General features: G+C 32.9%; 1 protein-coding gene across 21 annotated transcripts in view; it reads left to right on the forward strand.

The window, feature by feature from the left end:
* The window catches only part of LOC127071975 (longitudinals lacking protein, isoforms N/O/W/X/Y-like), a 123,779-nt gene that overhangs the window by 84,826 nt on the left and 18,953 nt on the right, over positions 1-20,000 (forward strand). For all 21 annotated transcript variants that reach the window (XM_051011912.1, XM_051011915.1, XM_051011906.1 and 18 more), the window contains one exon: positions 19,503-19,652. In XM_051011912.1, coding sequence (XP_050867869.1) covers positions 19,503-19,652 — 150 coding nt within the window. The remainder of the gene's footprint in view (positions 1-19,502; positions 19,653-20,000) is intronic.

Here is a 20,000-nt window from a genome sequence, read left to right on the forward strand (position 1 = left end):
AGTATTAACGACTGTTAGGATTTATAGTTTATACGTCGAGACGTCTGGAATGGCTCATTTCTTTTTTATATTTAATATATATATATATATATATATATATATATATATATATATATATACATTTTTTTCTCTCACTCTCTGTCTCTATCTTCCCCCCTCTCTCTCTCTCTCTCCCTCTTTTTCATCAATTTTTAATTAAATCATATTAATGAATTTTTGAAAATAATCTCTCGTTCGTCCTTCTCCGTTATTTCTTTTTTTCTTTTTTATCTTTATACTTTGTCCTTGCTTGTTTAATCTGCGAAATCGTCGTCATAAGGATATTTAATCTGTCACGTCTCGACGCACACGTGATCTCTCTCTCTCTCTCTCTCTCTCTCTCTTTTATATTTCTTTATTTGATAATTATTTTCGTATTTTTTTTCTCTCTCTCTCTCTCTCTCTCTCTTTTCCTCTTCTCCTTTTTTCTCTCCACTTATCTTAAGTACAACGATATTAATTAATTTTAACAAAGAAATTCTTGCTGTCCTTTTTTTATCTTTTCCCTTTTTTATATCTCCCGTTATCAGAATTGTCGTCTGAAATTGCGAAAGGAATGATTCGTCGTCTATCAAATTTAAATGCGTTAGTTTATAATTTTGTTTTCTTTTTCTTTTTCTTTTCTTTCTTTTTTTTTTATACATTTTATTCGTTCTTTCTTTTTCTCTTTGTTAATCGATCTCAGTAATATTTCGGAGCTCAAATTTTTCGTTTTGTTGTTATTTTTTTTTTCTTTCTTTTTTTCCTTTCGTTTTCGCTTTTCTATATACAGTAATTTTTGAGAGAAGCAATGTCTTCTCGTTAAGCATTTATCTTCGTACTTAGCGTTGCTTGTTTAATCTAAAGTTATTATAAATAGAATTTATCTATGTAAACACGACGATCATTTCCGTTTGATATTTTAGTTATTTTTATTTCCTTTCTGTTTTTCCTTCTTTTCTTTTCTTTTTTTTCTTCTTTCTTCTTCGTTCTTTAAGTTTAATTACGTTAAATGATTTTTCCAAAGTTGAGACTCGTTTTTTTTTTCTTTTGGTCTTTTTACTTTATGTTTATCTTAACGCTCAGTCTTGCTTGTTTAATCTTTGAAATTGTAATCGCAAAACCACAATTTATTTATCTCGTATGAGCACGCGATGATTTGAATTTCCGTTTGAGATTTTATTTATTTATTTATTCATTTATTTATTTATTTATATAATTCTTTTATTTAAATTATTTTTGTCTTCCGTCGATTTTTAAGTTCGATTACGTTAACCGATCTTTTTTCCTTTTCCTTTTTTTTTCTTTTTACAATTAGCAGAATCTCTCTTAACATCATGTTTATCCTCGTACTTAAACAACATAATTTATCTATGACGTAAAATCACACGACGTTTGATATTTGATTTCTTTTTATTTTCTTTTTTTCCCCGTTTCTTTCGGATTAAGTCGTATTAAATAATTTTTACAAAAACTAAGAAAACCTTTTACTCTACTTTCGACTTCATACTTAATGCAACTTGTTAATAATTCAAATCTAAAATTGTTACAAATATAATCTATCTATCCATCCATCTATCTATCTATCCAACCATTTTCTCTTTCATTTTTTCTATTTTTACATCTCCGTATCGTACTCGTATTCTAGTGTAAAAATAAAATTGTTCTCACTCTCTCTCTTCCTCCAAAAAAAAAAGAAAAGAAACCCAATAAAAAAATAAAAAATAAAAAATAAATCCAAGAATAATCATAAAGAGAAATGCTTTACAAGGAATACACTTGGAACATGGCCGAAAAATCAAAAAAAAAAAAAACGCGAGAGATATCGTTTGAAAGATCCGATCTTTGTAAAAACGTGAAAAGAAAGACGTAAAATAAAGTTTTGAGCAAGAGTACAAGCTCGATCTCTTATTTCCGAGAAGAAAGAGTATGGAGTGGTAGGGGTGTGTGCCTGTGCGTGTGTGTGTGTAACAGAGAAAGAGAGAGAGAGAGAGAGAAGATAAGAGAAAAAAAGAAAAAGAAAAAATAAGAAGAGAATAAAAAAAAAAAAATTGCAAAAAAGAAGGAAAAGAAGAGAGAGAGAGAGGGAGTGGAAATTATCGATTGGACTATGCAACATTGTTTTTCCGATGACTAACGCGCTTCATTAAATATCGCATTTCGCTTGTCGGACGAAGTACGATAACGGCTCCTCCTCATTTTCAATCTTTCTCTCACTCTTTCTCACACTATTTACGATGTAAATATCTAGAAATGTCGTCGACGATTCTCCACTCACATATTTCGAAGCTCTCTTCTTTCTCTCTCTCTCTCTCTCTCTCTTTCTCTCTCTCTGTTTCTTTTTTCTTCGAAGGAAAAAATAACGAAAATAATAATCATTTCTACGATAAATCAAAGAAAATAAAGATTCAATAATTATGATAATAACGAGGATAGTAACAATAATACTTAAGAATGTTGAAATGAAATTTTCGATTAATGATATTATTTATAAAAAATCGTAGAGTTGTCTTTCTTTCTCTCTCTCTCTCTCTTTGTTCGTTTGTCTATTCTTTTTTTTTCTTCGAACGGAACAATAACGAAAAAGTAATCGTTTTTTTACGATAAAACTAACTCGAAATCAATAAAGAAATAAAGATTTAATAATTATAAGAATGACGAGGATAGTACTAATAATACTTAAGAAAGTTATAATGAAATTTTCGATTAATGAAGTTATTTACGAAGATATAATTCTATCTCTTTCTCTCTCTCTCTCTCTCTCTCTCTCTCTCTCTCTCTCTCTCTCTCTGCTTTTCGTTAAAAAAATGTTTGGAAAGATTCTTTTTTTTTTTTTTTTTCGTTAAGAACATACATATTTGGAAAAGTAATTAAAAAATAATACGTTCAATTTAATAACAAGCATCGTTTATGAAAATAATAATGAACATTTTTGACTTATTAAAAATAAATGAGGGAATTTTCCTTCTTTCTCTCTTTATCTATCCCATATGAAAATCTTTTGTTTCGGAGATGACAATGTCATCGAACGATACATTTTTTTAATAATAAAAATCAAATCTAATAATAATAATAATTACAAATCATTAAAGAAAATAATAACGTTTAATTTTCGGCTTATTCGCCATCTCTCTCTTTCTCTCTCTCTCTCTCTCTCTCTCTCTCTCTCTCACTTTTTGCTCTCGTCAACATTTTCTTTCAGACAGAACAATACTGAAAAAACCAATCAAAAAATATAACGTCGAAAAAAAAGGAGAAAACAGAAAATAGCAGTAATAACAATCATTGGAGAGAATCATAATACAATTTTTGACTAACGAAAGTATCGACAAAGAACGGCAGGGTTCTCATTCTCTCTTTCTCTCTCTCTCTTTCTCTCTCTCGTATAAACATTTTCTTTCAAAAAAATAATACCGAAAAGCAATCAAATAAAATGAAACGTCAAAATAATAAATATCATTCGCAATAATGAAATTCTCGAAAAACAATTATTTGCTTTACTTCGAAAATCGAAAATGAAAGAAAAAAGAAAAAAAAAGAAAAGAAAAGGATAACGACAATGATAACAATATTAATAATAATGGGTAACAACGAAGAAAATCATGACGAAATTGAAAATTTTCTTTTACTTTTAAAATGAAGAATCTCTAACAAATGAGATGAATAAATAAATGATATTAATATTAACAGTAACAATCACAATCATTTTTAAAGATAATCATAAAGAATTTTTTTTCTGAAGCGAACATTTCCTTTACGAAAGAAACAAAGAAATTTAATAAATAAATAAATAAATAAATAAATAAATAAATAAAAAACGTCATTAAAGAAGATCGTAGTAAAAGTTTCCATTTTTTTTTTTTACACAACGAAAGGAGGAACCAATGCAGGCTCCACGATTTCTTACGATTAAAGAAACTGAACAAGACGAAGTAAATTTGAAAAATTAAAAAAAAACAAAACAAAACAAAAGAAAAAATTAAAGAAAAAATCAGAATAAAATTCGCGACTTATCGAAAAGATATAAAAGAATGAAAAAGATACGTATACATATCTATACATATATACATATAGATGAACATATAGATAGACAGATAGATAAATAGATAGATAGATAGATAGATAGATAGATAGATAGATAGGTATATAGATATAAGAACGAAGCGTGTGACATGCTATCGAGTGAGAATGAAAGAGGAGAGGTCGTCGTACGGGAACCGGCTTGCATTTCGACGAAACAACTGTATGCAATAAACCGAGCTTACCGTATTGGCATGTGATACATCGAGAGAGCTGAACGGAAATTGTTAAAAATAAAAAAAAAAATAACAAAAAATAAAATAAAGACAAAAAAAATGGCAACGGGATTTCAGGTATTCGCGCGACCGTACATAAAATTATATAGTAAACATCGTAGCCCACGTTATCGCACGCTCACATTTTCACGTTCACGTTTTCACGTTGATGTTTTCACGTTAACGTTAACGTTAACGTTAGTTCGTACGTGTGTACGTAGTACGTTCGTTTGTTCGTTCTCAAGATGCACACGATGTATATAAAGGCAAGACTCTTCTCTATGTGCCTTCAGGGTAATTATTATATACTCATACGAAAGGGTTGCCAGGTGCGAAGGTCGTTAAACCCGGACATCCTATATTCTAAAAAAAGATTCGGAAGTATGATGTAATATTTGATTATAATAATAATTAATAATTATAATATGATTATTATTATCGTTATTATTATTATTGTATTATATTGTAATAATAATTGTATTATAATTATAATTATTTGTAATTGCTTTTTATTGTTAATACTGTTATTATTATTGTTGTTACCATTGTTATTATTATTATTAATGATAATAGTGGTAATGATAATTTGATACTGATATTGAATTTGGAAAGTTTCTTTCGTACAAAAAAGAAAAAAAAAGGAAAAAGAAAGAAATTATTAAAGAAAGTAAAAGAATATATTATTCAAGTTACTATTTCTAAATTCATAGTATCCAATATATCTCTATTTAATATTTCTTATTTTTAAGTTTCCAACAGTACGATATTCCTATTATTTTTTTAAATTTCTAATATATCGCATTTCCATATTTAACATATCTTATTTCTAAATTTCAAATCGATAATATTTCTATATTTAGCATTCTTTATTTCTAAATTTTGACTACGTAATGTTTCCTTAGTATTTCTCAACAACGATAATACTTAAAACCTTGAAACGTTTACAAATGTACATTAAACGTAATAACACGATATTTTTATTAACACTTTAAATGCCATTTAAAAAATGAGCCCCGATGAAGAAGTACTCGGTTATGTAAATTTTCTATTCAAACATTTCCCGTGATTTCCTATCTTTTCTTACTCTTTTCTTTAATTAATTCAAACGACGAAAAATCATATATACCTTCTAATAAAGACAATATCTAACAACGATACAAAATTTTATTACTCTACTATTTTTATATCGATTTATTTTTATACCCTTTGACGGTCGACGTGTAAGAAAAACAAAAAGAAGCAGAAAAAAAAACGAAGAAGAAAGAAAGAAAAAGGATAGAAAAAGAAGAGAAACACGAGAGTAGTTGACTTATTAAATCTTCTCGATTATTAAATCGTGGTTGAAATTTAACGCATGGCTAACTTTCCGAGGTGTATTCCACCATGATAAAAAGGCATGTCCTTGAACCGCTCGACTTTGAACCTTAGAAAGTTCGACAGAAGCGAGAAGCAAGAGAGAGAGAGAGAGAGAGAGAGAGAGAGAGAGAGTGAGAGAGAAAAGAGAAAACTAGAAAGAGAGATAGAGGTAGACGAATAGATACATAGATACATAGATAGATAGATAGATAGATAGATAGATAGATAGATAGATAGATAGATAGATAGATATAGACAGAGACATAAAGAGAGATAGAAATAGAGATAAAGATAAAGATAGAAAGAAAGAAAAAGAGGGATCGAGTTAGTGAGATAAAAAAAAAAAAAAAAAAAAAAGAGAGAGAGAGAGAGAGAGAGAGAGAGAGTACAAATGAGGAAGAAGAAAAAAATGTTAAATACGGACTCGTTCGAATTTTTATTGCGAAAAGCGGTGAAATGTGTAGAGGCGTACCACTCTGTAGGTGGTAGGAGTATAAAAGAGGAGGGTGAAGAGTAGGGAGAAGGGAGAAGAGTGGTAGGGTGAAGTGGAAAAGAGAAAGAGAGAGAGAGAGAGGACCTTCTCGTACGCGTTAATAGGATTTTACGAGGCACGCGTGGCGAGGGGAAGGCCGTTTCGCAAAATTAACACTCGGTGGAGCGAGTGAACTCGTAAAAAAGTATAATCGATATTTTTGTACGAGTCTAAGTACTTTCTCTCCCTCTTTTCAAGCCCCTCTGCCCCTCTCTCTTACTCTCTACCCCCTTTACTACCCTCTCTACCCTTCGCTATTCACTGTTCTCTCGTCATACAAACGAATGAACAGCAGGGCTTCTATCTCACACACTCACGTGAGTCATACTCATTCTCAAACGTACGTAGACGTACAAACGTATACGTAACACGTACATATGTACATGTATATAAAGATGATACATGTAACGGATACACGGATAACAAACGTAGACGTCGGAGGATGCGTTGGCAATACCAATGATGTAGTAGTGATGGGAGAACGATGGTGTCACGATGGTACGACGTTGACGATGACGATGCTACTACTACTACTACTATTAGTAGTAGTAGTAGTAGTAGTAGTAGTAGTAACAGTAGTAGTGCCCCGACACACTGGCATAGAAGATTAATTTATTTTACTCCTATCTCGGGGCTTAATATTTTTCATTAGACTCTGTCTCGCCGGTTTCGCGTGCGCGTGTTCTACTTCCTCTAAAAACCGTATCTCCTACCCTCTACACGTTCATTTACATTATTTGCCACGTGTGCGTCCACCCCTCTCTGTCCTCCCCTCTTTTCATTCCTCCTACCACCTCCCACCATCACCACCACCTCCATCCTTCATCTACCTCCTACCTATCTCGTTCTCCTTGCTACTTCTATCACCTCGTACTACTACCAAACTTTTCCTCCTCTTTTCACTCTTCTAAACCCTCTCAACTACCTACCTATCTACCTATATCTCTTATCACCCTTCCTCTATCACCACTTTCTCTCTCTCTCTCTCTCTCTCTCTCTCTCTCTCTCTCTCTCTCTCTCTCTTTCTCATACCACTACCCTTTTCGTTACTAGCCCTTACTCCAACCGGATGATGCTCTTTGATCGTGCAAAACTTCTTCTCTCGCGTTCCACGAATACCTTTTGAATAAAGCTATCCGTGGCTGTTCTTCTACCCCTTCATCCTTACACGAATATGCGTATCAATTTGGATTTGAATTTGAATTTGAATTTGAATTTGTTTGTGCGCGTACGTGCTCACGTGTATCTTACGTACGCACGTATGTACGTGCTTTCTATCGTGTTCGTATTTATCTCGTATTTTAAGCTATGTATTATTTATCATCGTGTGTGTTCTATGTGCGTGCCCATCTACGTCACTGATCGTTCAAATTATTAGTTCGAAATAATGTTTACTTAAAATGAAACTAATTGTGGTTTTATTTGCTTGGTATTTCTTTTTTCTTTCTTTCTTTCTTTCTTTCTTTCTTTCTTGTTTTCTTTTTTTTTTTGCTTTGTTTTTTTCTTCTTTTTCTCTTTCTTCTTTTTTGACGAAATGGTTCAGCATATATACGAGCTTTGGAAACGATCAATAAATCATTGTGGTTAGAGAATGGAGAGGAAGGATGGAATGACGATATTTTTCTTTTTTTTTTGTATGTGTATGTGTGTGTGGATGTGTGTGTTTTTGTTTTCTTTATATTATTTATATCAGATGTATAGATATATATTTTATATATATATATATATATATATATGTATGTATGTATATAGAGAAAGAGAGGGGTGAGGAAATGAAATGTCCGTTTAAATTAGCGGAAAAGTTTATTTAAATTGGTATTCTTTCTTTTTTTTTATTTTTTTTTCTTTTTCGTTTTTTTCTTTTTTTAATTTTTTTCATAACGGATTGGTACACACGCGATTTCCTTACGATCGATAAATCGGTATGTTTTCGGTAATACAGAGGAATATAATATAAATATATACTATATAGTACGTGACGCCATCTTTTTTATTTTTCTATTATTTTTTTTCTTTCTCATTGTATATATATATATATGTATGTATGTATGTATGTATGTATATAAATTAACGTATCTATTACAATTACATCGTCATTTTATATTTTACATTTATTTTTATATTGAAAGAAATCTTCACGATAATTATCAACTTTATTTCGATAAATACGACGTCGACCTAGAAATCTTTTTTTTTTTTTTTTAAACAAGGGGTGGATGAATTCGATATTTTTCGATCACTATGATGATCTTCGTACAATATTATATTATATAATCGTATCTATAAATTCGTAAACAATTACATCCTTCAATCCTTCTTTATTTTACTTCATTTGATTTATTTCTATTTATTTCTTATTTTTTTTTTTCTTTTTAATTACTTCACCTCCACTTCCTTGTTTCCTTGACATATATCGTGTAATACTTCACATGTGTCCCTCTCTACACCTCGACCCTTTCGTTCATCCCCTCCACTTCTCTCTCTCTCTCTCCCTCTCTCTCTTACACACACATACACAGACACTCACTCACTCACTCACTCACTCACTCACTCTATCTCTCTCTTTCTATCTTTTTCCTCATTCTCCGTACAAGTTTTACGAGAATCGACAATGACTTGGCGGAAATTTGAAAATTTTTTTTTCCTTTTTCCTTTCTTTTTCTTCCTTTTTTTTTTTATTCTCCTTTTCTTTTTCCCAACCGTAATTTTTACTACCTGCGATTATTACGTGCGGCGGCCGTAAAAATAAAAATAAAAATAAAAAAAAATAGAAATAATAAAAATGAAAGAGTAAGAGAGAGAGACAGAGCGAGAGAGAGAGTGAGAGAGTGAGAGAGAGAAGATTCGACCTCTTTCCAGGAATTTTTTGGGTTCCCGTCGCACAACGAATTTCATCTTTCTTTCATTTTCTTTCCTCCTCCTCCTCCTCCTCCTCCTCCCACCTCCTCCACCTCCCTCCGTCCACTTCTTGAACCTTCCCATCTCCTCTCTCGAGCAATAGTCGTCAAGTCGCCTTCCATAAATTTTTTTTGTACCTTCAATCTCGTTGTCTCTCGCGTTAAAAAAAAAAAAAAAGAAAGAAAAAGTAGAAACAAAATACATTTTACGATCGTATCTTCTTTTTCTTTTTTTCTGTTCTTTCTTTTTTTTTTTAAGATCGTTCGTCTTCTGAAATATTTCGTCGAAAATGATCTCGCTTTACCTTCGTAAAAAGATAAAAAAAAAAAGAGAGAGAGAGAGAGAGAGAGAGAGAGAGAGAGAGAGAGAGAGAGAGAGAGAAAACGAACACATGCGTCGATAAAACAGGGCGGCGAATTCAAATTTCCCGCGAAAATTCGCGAGAGAATCGAACGACAATTTTTCTCTTATTCCAACCTTTTTTCTTTCTTTCTTTTTTTTTTCTAATCGTTAAACATTCCTTTAAGAAATTTATCGTTTAAGGAAGTAAATAAGTAAAGTCAGTGAGTGAGTAAGTAAGTACTTCAATCGTCGAACAGTATTAACATATTTGATGCAGTTGTAACCCGTAAGTTTAAAAATATTTTCATCGAACGTTTCCTATATTATCGTGAATAGTTTAGAAAATATACAGGGGGAAAAAAAAACGGGGTCACAACGGTGTTCTCTGTGTATAAGTACTTTCGAACTATAAGTTCTTTCTTTCCTTTCTCTCTCTTTCTCTCTCTCTCTCTCGTTCCTTTTTTTCTATTTCTTTCTTTTTTCTCTCTCTCTCTCTCTCTCTCTCTCTCTCTAGTCGACGACGTGCACGCGGACATGCATTTTTTCTTATGTCACTTCGGTGAACTAACTCGGGTTGGTTTTATCGATGAATACGACGTTAGTCTACTCTTTTTCAATATACATATATATATATATATACACACCTATATACATACACATATATACGTATATATATACATATATAAATATATGCATCTATCCTACATATGTATGTACGTATGCATCTCTATGTATATATGAATATATGTATATATGTATACATACATATATGAATATATGCATCTATATATGTACGTATGTATGTGTATGTAATTCGTGTTATCGTTTATTCTCATCATTGGTTGTGCTTTGCTTCGTCGTGTAAAGCATTTCAATCCGTCTCTTTCTTATTCCTTCTTTCTATTTCCTTCTCTCTCTCTCTCTCTCTCTCTCTCTCTCTCTCTCTTTCTTTCTTTATTTCTTTCTTTCTCTTTCTCTCTTACGTTTGCAAGTACTGTCGCTCGCCAGAAACGGGAAACGCCTAAACTATCGATCGAATTACGTAACTGCAGTCGGAAAGGCCAGTAATCTCGTTTTTCTAACAAACTTCCGAACTAACCGAACGAAACCTCCCTAAAGAAGTAAATAAGAACCCAGTGGTACGTAAGTAAAGTACTTAGTTAGTTTACGTACGTGTACCTACTTATATATAAAACCGTGGACACCAACGCGATAAGATTTTCTCTTTGGACATTCTACTCTGTTTTTTTTTTCTTTTTTTCATTTTTCTTTTTCTCATTTCTTCGATCCCTCTCCGTTATTTCGTTTTTTTCTTATACCGAACAATCGGATCGATCCATCTCGAAGATTAGATAACTTGATTAATTCATTGCTTTAATTTTAATTGGTAATCGATGTGCTCGGATCGATTGGACGTATCTTTCTATTTTTTTCTTCTTTTTCCTTTCATTTTTCTTTTTTTTTCTTATCCTTTTTTTTTTTTTTAACGTTACATTTACCGACCACAGTCGTAATGATTAGTTTTACACTTTACTTTTGATTTTATTTCAATTTTTATTTCTTTGTTTTGTTTTTTTTTTTTTTTTAATATAATCTCGCTTCCTTTTTATTTTTTATTTTTTATTTTTGTTTTATATTTTACTTTTAATGGCCACCTCCAATCTCCGAGCGTTTTTCAAGGAATTATTATTATTATTATTATTATTATTATTATTATTTTTGTTTCTCTTTTTTTTGCACATATATATGTGTGTGTGTGTGTGTGTAAAATTGTTTATACACGTGATTAATTTTGTAAATTTTCTCTTCCCTATAATTATTTCCATGATTTCTAAGATACCTATGATTTCTGTCTCATAACGATAAAAATAATTACACAACATAATATTTATTGATAATTCCAATAGTAATTACGATAAAATCGCTAATATCGATAACATTTTACATGGGTCTGTTCCAATACAATTTAAGAACCTGAAATATATTTCAAAGATTAGATATAAACTAGAATCGTACATTAGCTTATAAACTTGCTTGCTCGTTATCGACAAGCTGGTACGATTAATCTAAACTAATTAATTTACGAGAGAAACTATCTCCAGAATAGCAATTTGTTTTCTTTTCTCTTCTCTTTACTTTACTTTTCTTTTTTTTTTTAATTTCATTTTCTTTTTTTTTTCTTTTTGCTTTTTCTCTTTCGTAAATACGTTTTCGTATCGACGAACAAAATGTACGTGATGTTTATAATAATTTAAAAAATGACGTAACGAAAAGAATAACTATATATATATATATATTTATAAAACTGTGTATGTATATATATACACACATAATACACACTGATAACTTTGTTTATACATAGATTAAAATAACTATATACAAACATTAATAACTATATATAAAAATTAATAATCGTGTGCGTGTCTGTCCTATATAGAGGGTGTAAAAATACAATCTCATTCATAGATAGTAACATGCTAGAAAATATCATTATAAATATGTCGAAAATAGAAACCATTTTCCTAACGATCGAATGAGACAAATATAATCCAATTGATTTTATAATTTAAGATTCATATAATTTTCGATTTCTTTCTACTGTTAATTTTAATGTTAATATTACGTTTAATTTTTTTCTAATGTTAAAACAACTCCATCTATCTATGTTAAGTACTTTAACTAACGTTTGCTCGTAATAGCATAAACATTTTCCGTTCAATATTATCTTATGAAAAACGGACGATATGTTTTGTAGAAAAAAAAAAAAAAAACAGGGGAAATGACAAAAAAAAACAATTTTTCAGAATAGTAATCACCGCGTGACTGTGTAGCCGATAACGAACGACTTATTTATCCGTATTTTTCTTTTTTTTTTTTCTTTTTTCTATGTAAGAGTCGAAAATATTATTATGCTTCTTAGAACTGACGTAATGCTTATACTATTCATAACGAAAATCCTTGTAACCACCACTTCCTCAACATTTCACATTAACTATTGTTTTTCCCGATTAAATTCGTTAATTAGTTATTAGATTCGATGCTATCGCGAATAATCTCACTTTTATTAAGATCTAAATGCGTCAGTTTTTTATATATAATATATACAATATATATATATATATATATATAAAGGATAATTCTATGAAGAAACTTATAGAATAGTAATCCAATAATTTCTCACTATGAAAACCATAGTAAAATCTTCGATGCGTAATTATGAAGTTTAATTATTTTAATTAATACGTGACACATACATACATATATACAACATAAATAAAATCTATATACGATATAATAATTTTTAAGAAACTCATACAACAGTAATCCAATACATATATATATATATATATATATATATATATATATATATATATTCCTATGAAAACCGTAGTAAAATCTTCGAAGCTTAATTACGAATCTAAATACTTTAATACGTAACAGATTAAGAATATAAAAAAAGAACACATACGTACGTACATAAATATATAAATACATACTTACATACATTAATAAACATACATTAATAAAAGTCTAAAAAAAAACGATTCGATCGAAAAAAGAATAGATATCGATTAACAAAGCAAAAAAAAAAAACAGAATTAAATCGACAAATTCGATAGTTTATCGACGACGAGGACAACGACGAAGACGACGACGACGACGACGACGATGACGACGACGACGATAAAAAGGTGGTAGCGGGTGAATAAGAGAAGAGAGAACGGGGTGAAGGGGCCAAAAAGGATGGGTGTGGGTGGTTAAGTGGGTGGTGCTGGGGTATAGCCCACCGACGGGTCTTTCCATTTATTTCTTTCGTTTTTCTTTTTTTCCCCTTTCTCTCTCTCTCTCTCTTTCTCTGCTTTTTCTACTTCCTCTCTCTCTCTTTCTTTTTTTTCTCATTCCCGGCGAAAGACGAAGCGCCGTTATGCACGATAAAAAGTTTAATGTCAGAAGACGTCGTGAACGGTGGCGGTGAGGGGGAGGGAAAGGTGAGGGTGAGGGTGAGAGGGAGAGGTTAGGGGGGATGGAAAGAAGGAAGAAGAAGAGGAGGAGGAGGAGGAGGAGGAGGAGAAGGATGAGAAGGAAGAGGTAGTAATAGTAGTAGTGGTAGTAGTAGTAGAGAAGAGGATAGGAAGAGTATAAAAAGGGGTGGTGGGGGTAAAAGTGCCCGGGGATCGTAATGACTCGATATGAAACCCGGGCAGTGCAATTTCTTTCTTCTTCTGCCCTTTCCTTCCTCTCCCATTCTCCTCTACCACCACCTTCGAACAACCCCACCTTTGGTCTCCTTTCTCCCTCTTTCTATCTCCCTCTCTCTTTCTCTCTCTCTCTCTCTCTCTACCACCCACCCAACCAACCAACCAACCAACCAACCACCCACCCACTCACCCTCTCCCACCTTCCATGCGTCTGCTCGTCTTCTTCGTCTTTTTTCATCGCAGTATTTCCCCATAAAAGCGCCCCGGCATAATAAAGCGTTATATAGCGCGCTGGCACTGAAAAGTAACGCGTCTATCGGCCTCTCTCTCTCTCTCTTTTTCTTTTTCTTTTTCTTTCTCTTTTTCTTTCTTTCTTTCTTTCTTTTTCTCTCTCTCGTCCTTTCAAGCCTCAACCCCCTTGAACCCTCTCTACTGCCTACAAACCAGCCTACCTATCCACCCATCCACCAGCCTCCTTCCTTCCTTCCTTCCTTCCTTCCTTCCTTCCTTTCTTCCTCTCTCTCTCTCTCTCTCTCTCTCTCTCTCTCTCTCTCTCTCTCCTCAATCCCCCCTCCAAGAATGAGGAAGAGGTGGTGCAGGAGGTAGAGGTGCAAGAGGTGGAGGTAGAGAGGAGGAGGTACCGGCCTTTTACGGCCTTATTTGTGGAGACGTAAAAATCGTGAAAATCAATACGGAACTTCTAACGTTAAATATTCAGGCTATTGACTGGGCGGGGCAGCCGTGGCAGCAATGTTTCGTACCTGCGGAGGAGACGGGGGAGACGAACGAGACGGAAGAGACGAAGCAAACGACGACGACGACGACGACGACGACGACGACGACGACGACGGCTATGACGACCACCGCGATTTTCTCTCTTTCTTTCTCTTTCTTTCTTTTTCTTTCTCTTTCTTTCTTTTTCTTTCTTTTTCTTTCTTTTTCTTTCTTTTTCTTTCTTCGTTTCGATCGCCCGGAAACGGCACGCAGCACACCCTCCTCTCTTCTTTTCTTCCCTCATTTTATTTGTTTCATTTCCACTTTTTTCTCCTTATTCCTTAATTTCTTTTTCTTTTCTTTTTTTCTTATTTTTCTTTTAGCTTTCTCCATTTTTTCTCTTTTTCCTTCTTTTATCCCTCGTCCTCCTAATACAAAATCAACTGCTACTACTAGCAGTAGGACGGCAACGAACAAACAATTTTTTACTTCTCCTTTTCTTACTTTTTTCTCTTTGTTTCTCGTTTTTTATTCTTCGCCTTCGTCATCCTCCTAATACGAAACCTAGTATGGCTGCTACTGCTACTGCTACTACTGCTATCACGGACGGAAACAAAATGAACGAACGAACGAACGAACGAACGAACGAACGAACGAACGAACCTACAACAGGGAGAAATAGAAGAGAAATTTAAGGAAAGAAAAATCAAATTTTAAGTAAACAAGCTAATAAAGAGAAAGACGCGACTAGGAAGGAAACTACGAGGACAACGACGACCATGATAACGAGAAGGAGAACGAGAACGAAATCGTCGATAAGAACATTTTTCCTTCGTTATATTTCCATACGAATCCATCGTCGTTTGAAAAACGTATTTAATCTCTCGTACGCTTTTTTTTCCTCCTTCTTCTTCTTCTTCTTCTTCTTCTTCTTCTTTCTCTCTCCGTCTTCAACCATCACCCTACATATCCCTTTTTCCCTCATTTTATTTCTTTTTAATTTATTCTTAATTCCAATTTCCTTTCATCGCGTCCCGTCCTTTCTCCTCTTTGCTTCGTTTCTTTTTTTTCTCTTTTTCCATTTTGTCTCTCTCCCTCTCTCTGTCTCTCTCGTTCCATTTTCTTCTTTCTCTTCTTTAAGATCGGACTCTTCTCCTCTACCACCCCTCGAACGCAGCCACCCAACCCTCGAAGTGAAAAGATATTATTTCTCCTCATTCTTTAACCATTTTTTTCCTCTCTTCCTTACTGTCTCCCGCGGAGAGAGAGACTATCCCCATTCCACCCCTTTTTTCTCTTACCCATCCACCCAGTACCACCCTTCTTTCGTCCCATCCTCCCTCGTATCCCTTCCCCACCATCGAACTTCGCAACTTCTCGAATTTACGAGCCGCGTTCGCTTTCCTCGTCTTGTTCCCTTTCCTGTCTTTTATATTTCCCTTCCTTCTTTTTCTTATTTTGTTCTCTATTTTTCTTTTTCTTTTTTTCTTCTTTTTCAAGACGAGAAAAAGTAAGGAGAGAGAGAGAGAGAGAGAGAGAGAGGGAGGGAGGTGGACAGAAGCGAGATAAAGAAATTGGTAGGAGAAGAAAGAGGAGAAAGAGATGGAGACACGGGGGGTGAGAGTAGGAGGGGGCGCAGGAGGAGGATGTGGAGGAGGAGGAGAGGGTGAGAGGAGGGAGGGACAGTCAACGAGCGAACGTAATTAAAGCGCACGTATTTACGGCCGGCCGTTTCCGTTTTTATTGACGGCGACGAGACGTAAATGCGCAGGAATTATGGAATAAATAAAAGATAATAAAAGTGGCGATTATATTGATTTCCAAAGCGAGACGCGTTTAACCTGCCTCCTCTCCCACCCTGTGTCTGTCTCTGTCTCTCTGTCTGTCTGTTTCTCTCGTCGCCACAGCCAACGCTACCGCTGTGACTCCCACAACCCTCTGATCCACCCTTTACCCCTTTCGTCCATTCCTTCTTTCCTTCCTTCCTTCCTTGCTTGCTTGCTTCTTGCTTGTTTGCTGCTACTGCTATTGCTGCTGCTGGCTGTTGCTATACAACCAACCCTTGTCTGGATATATTGTACGAACTGTGTAAGAGATATTTATGTATGTGTGTGTATGTGTGTGTGTGTGTGTGCTCTCAGCCGGCCTGAGAGTAATTAACGCCTGTCGGCCGGACGAAATTTATGCGGTGATACTTTTATACCGTTATACGGAGAAAAGACTCTCTCTCTCTCTCTCTCTTTCTCTATGTGTCTGTATATTTGTGTGTGTGTGAGAGGGAGAGAGAGAAAGAGAGAGATAGGAAAAACTCCAAGCTGCGAGACGAATCCAAGGAGAAAAGACGATCGATGCTATCCTTGAGAAGAGGGTGGGAAACGGGGTAGAGTTTGGGGGGGATGGTGCTGGATAAAAGAAGAAAATTTTCTACCAGAACGGAGAGGGAACGAATTTTCTCTCTTTCTTTCTTTCTTTCTTTCTTCTTCTATGTCTCTATCTCTATCTATCTCTCTATCTATGTCTATCTTTCTTTCTCTCTCTTTCTATGTGAAAAGAAGTTCACGGCGAGGCAAGAAGCACCGTGACATTGATTTATTTCGACTTCGATAACCTTCCTTCCTTCCTTCCTTCCTTCCTTCCTTCCTTCCTTCCTTCTTTCTTTTCGTTTTCCTCATTCTCTTCGTCCTCTCTCATCCTCCCTCATCCTCCCTCAATCTCGTCCTCGTCCCTCTATGTCTATTTCTATCTCTCTCTCTCTCTCTCTCTCTGTTTTTCTCTCTGCGTCGTTCTCTGTCTTTCTCTCTCTCTCTCTCTCGTCATCTATTTCTACGCTCGCGTAATACGATCGAAACTAAATGAAAAATTAAAAGTCTCTATTGATCGTCTCTCGATCATCTTCGAGTTTTCTTCGGCTTACAAACAGATCGAACTGATGTGTCCTTTTTTTCTTTTCTTTTATTTATTTTTTTTTCTTTTGTGATATAAATATAATTTTCTACGATATATATATATAAATTTTTTTTATATAATATATATATATAAATATATATACATTTTGTACGATATATATATATATATAATTTTTTGTCTTAATAAAATAAATGGAAATGAAGAAGAAAAAAGAAAAGATATGCGTGTATGTGTATTACGTGGAAAGATTTGTATAGTATTGTTATTGTATTGTTATTGTAAATTGCGAAGGTTAAAGGTGATCGTGATAATCGTTTTGTTTTACACAATAACATAGATCGTATTATTATCTAACTATTGAAAGGATGCGATCAGATATCGATTGACTTCGATGATCTCGATGGCTTGTATGTATTATACTTTTGATTTGATTGTACAACTGAAAAGGGAATTGACAAGAGGGTGGTGGAAGAATACGAGGGTGGAAAGATGATAAAACTACGTGAAAATATTAAATCTGAAAATGTGGAATGACATTTTCTTTTTTCTTTTTCTTTTTTTTTGTTTCTTTGTTCTTTGTTTCCGTAAGAAGCTTCGTTATTCAGATTAATCGAATTGAGTAGGAAAATAAATGAAATTATGAAACATTGCATAATTTAAATGTTGTGTGTATGTATATATATATATATATAGTATATATATAGTGTATATATATATATATGCAAGGTGTTTCTGATTTGGCAGTATAATCAGAAATGGGTTGAATCTACATGAAAAATTAAATTTCAAGCTTCGTTTTCGAATTGATCAATGTTGAAGACTCGAATGTAAAAATAAATGAAATTATGAAATACAGCATAGCTTTGTGTATGTGTGTATATATGTGTATATATATATATATATGCACAATGTTTTGTAATTTGACAATACATTCAGAAAAGAGTTGAATTTACATAAAAGATTAAGTCGGAAATGTAGAATGACATTTTTTTTCATAAGAAGCTTTTTTATTTCAATTGATCGATATTGAAGATTCGAAATTGGAGAATAAATGAAATTATGGAATACCGCATAATCTAAAGTTGTGTATATATATATATATATATATATATATATATATGCAAGTTGCTTCTAATTTGATAGTACAATCAGAAAGGATTTAAATTTACATGAAAAATTAAGTTTCAAGTTTCGTTTGTCGAATTGATCAATGTTGAAGATTCGAATACGGAGATAAATGAAATTATGTAATACAGCATATTTATATTTACACGCGCGCACATATACAAGATGATTTTTAATTTGGCAATACAATCAGATCGAAAGGTTTTTTTTATTTTATACATACACATTTTATAAAGAAAACAAAATTTTTATTAAACCAATTTGATCTGACGAATAATTGAAACTTATTACATATCATAGTTATTAACGCGTATAAACGATTCATAGTTATTTCATGAAAATAAAAATACCTGCTCATTCATCCATGTAATCAATTGTTCTAATCGTACATAGGAACGATTGAAACGTTTTAAACAAACTTCTATTGACTCGATGATCTCTCGTATATAAACAACATGCATACATACATTCATACATACATACATACATACATACATATATATGAGATATATCGTAGTACTTGGATCAAAATGAAAGTACCATTCGTATAGGTATTATCGACACTATTAAAAAGTCTCGAATGAAGAAAGAAGAGAGAGAGAGAGAGAGTGGATTTTCTGTCACGTTTTATTCACATTTTACGTTGAAAATATGTCCGGACATTCGAACGTGTGCTATTAACGTTGGGACAGCATCCATTCTCTCCAAATCTACATTTTCATTTCGTTTATAATTAACGATGATCGACGTGTGCCATATTACAAAGTAACGTAGATCTTATTAAGGGTTACGTTCGTATTAACAGGGACGATTTATCGATAGGGAAGGGACATCAAATATATCTGAACGTCAATTTTCCTAGGAAAAAAATTTGACGAAAAGAGAAATATTATCGTCGTATAATTTTCTTTCTTTTTCTTTTTTGTGTTTTTTTTTTTTTTTATCATCGTCATTAATAAAAAAAAAGGAAAAAAAAGAAAAGGAAAGGAAAGAAACTGAGAACGTTTAATTTTCTTTCGAACAAATTCGATTAATATTCTATGTAATATATATATATATTTGTTTATATATATATATATATATATATATTGTAATTAATATTTATATTATTCGCAGGTCGTCCTATCGGCATGCAGCACCTACTTTGACACGATCCTGTCGCAATACGAAGAGAAGGATCCTATCGTAATCATGCGCGACGTCAAATTCTCGGACATCAAAGTACTCGTCGAGTTCATGTACAAGGGAGAAATTAATATCGATCACGTAAGTGCCTTTACATACACATATACACACAAATATATATATATATATATATATATATATATATATATATATTGATAGTTAACTCCCTCACTCTCTTTCTCTTTCTCTCTCTAACCACATTTATGCCGATACGTTCAACACACATATATACTACATTATATGTATATGTATGTATGTATGTATGTATGTATACACATATACAAATCTATAGTTCTTTTTCTCTCGTACGAATCGGGTTTGAAGTTCTCGACAAAAGGAAAACAAAAAGTAAAAAAAGAAAAATGAAAAAGAAAGATAAATGAAATAAAAATAAATAAAAATGGAAGAAAATAAAGGGTAAAAAAGAAA

This window comes from Vespula vulgaris, chromosome 24, assembly GCF_905475345.1.
Source record: "Vespula vulgaris chromosome 24, iyVesVulg1.1, whole genome shotgun sequence".
Lineage (NCBI taxonomy): Eukaryota > Metazoa > Arthropoda > Insecta > Hymenoptera > Vespidae > Vespula > Vespula vulgaris.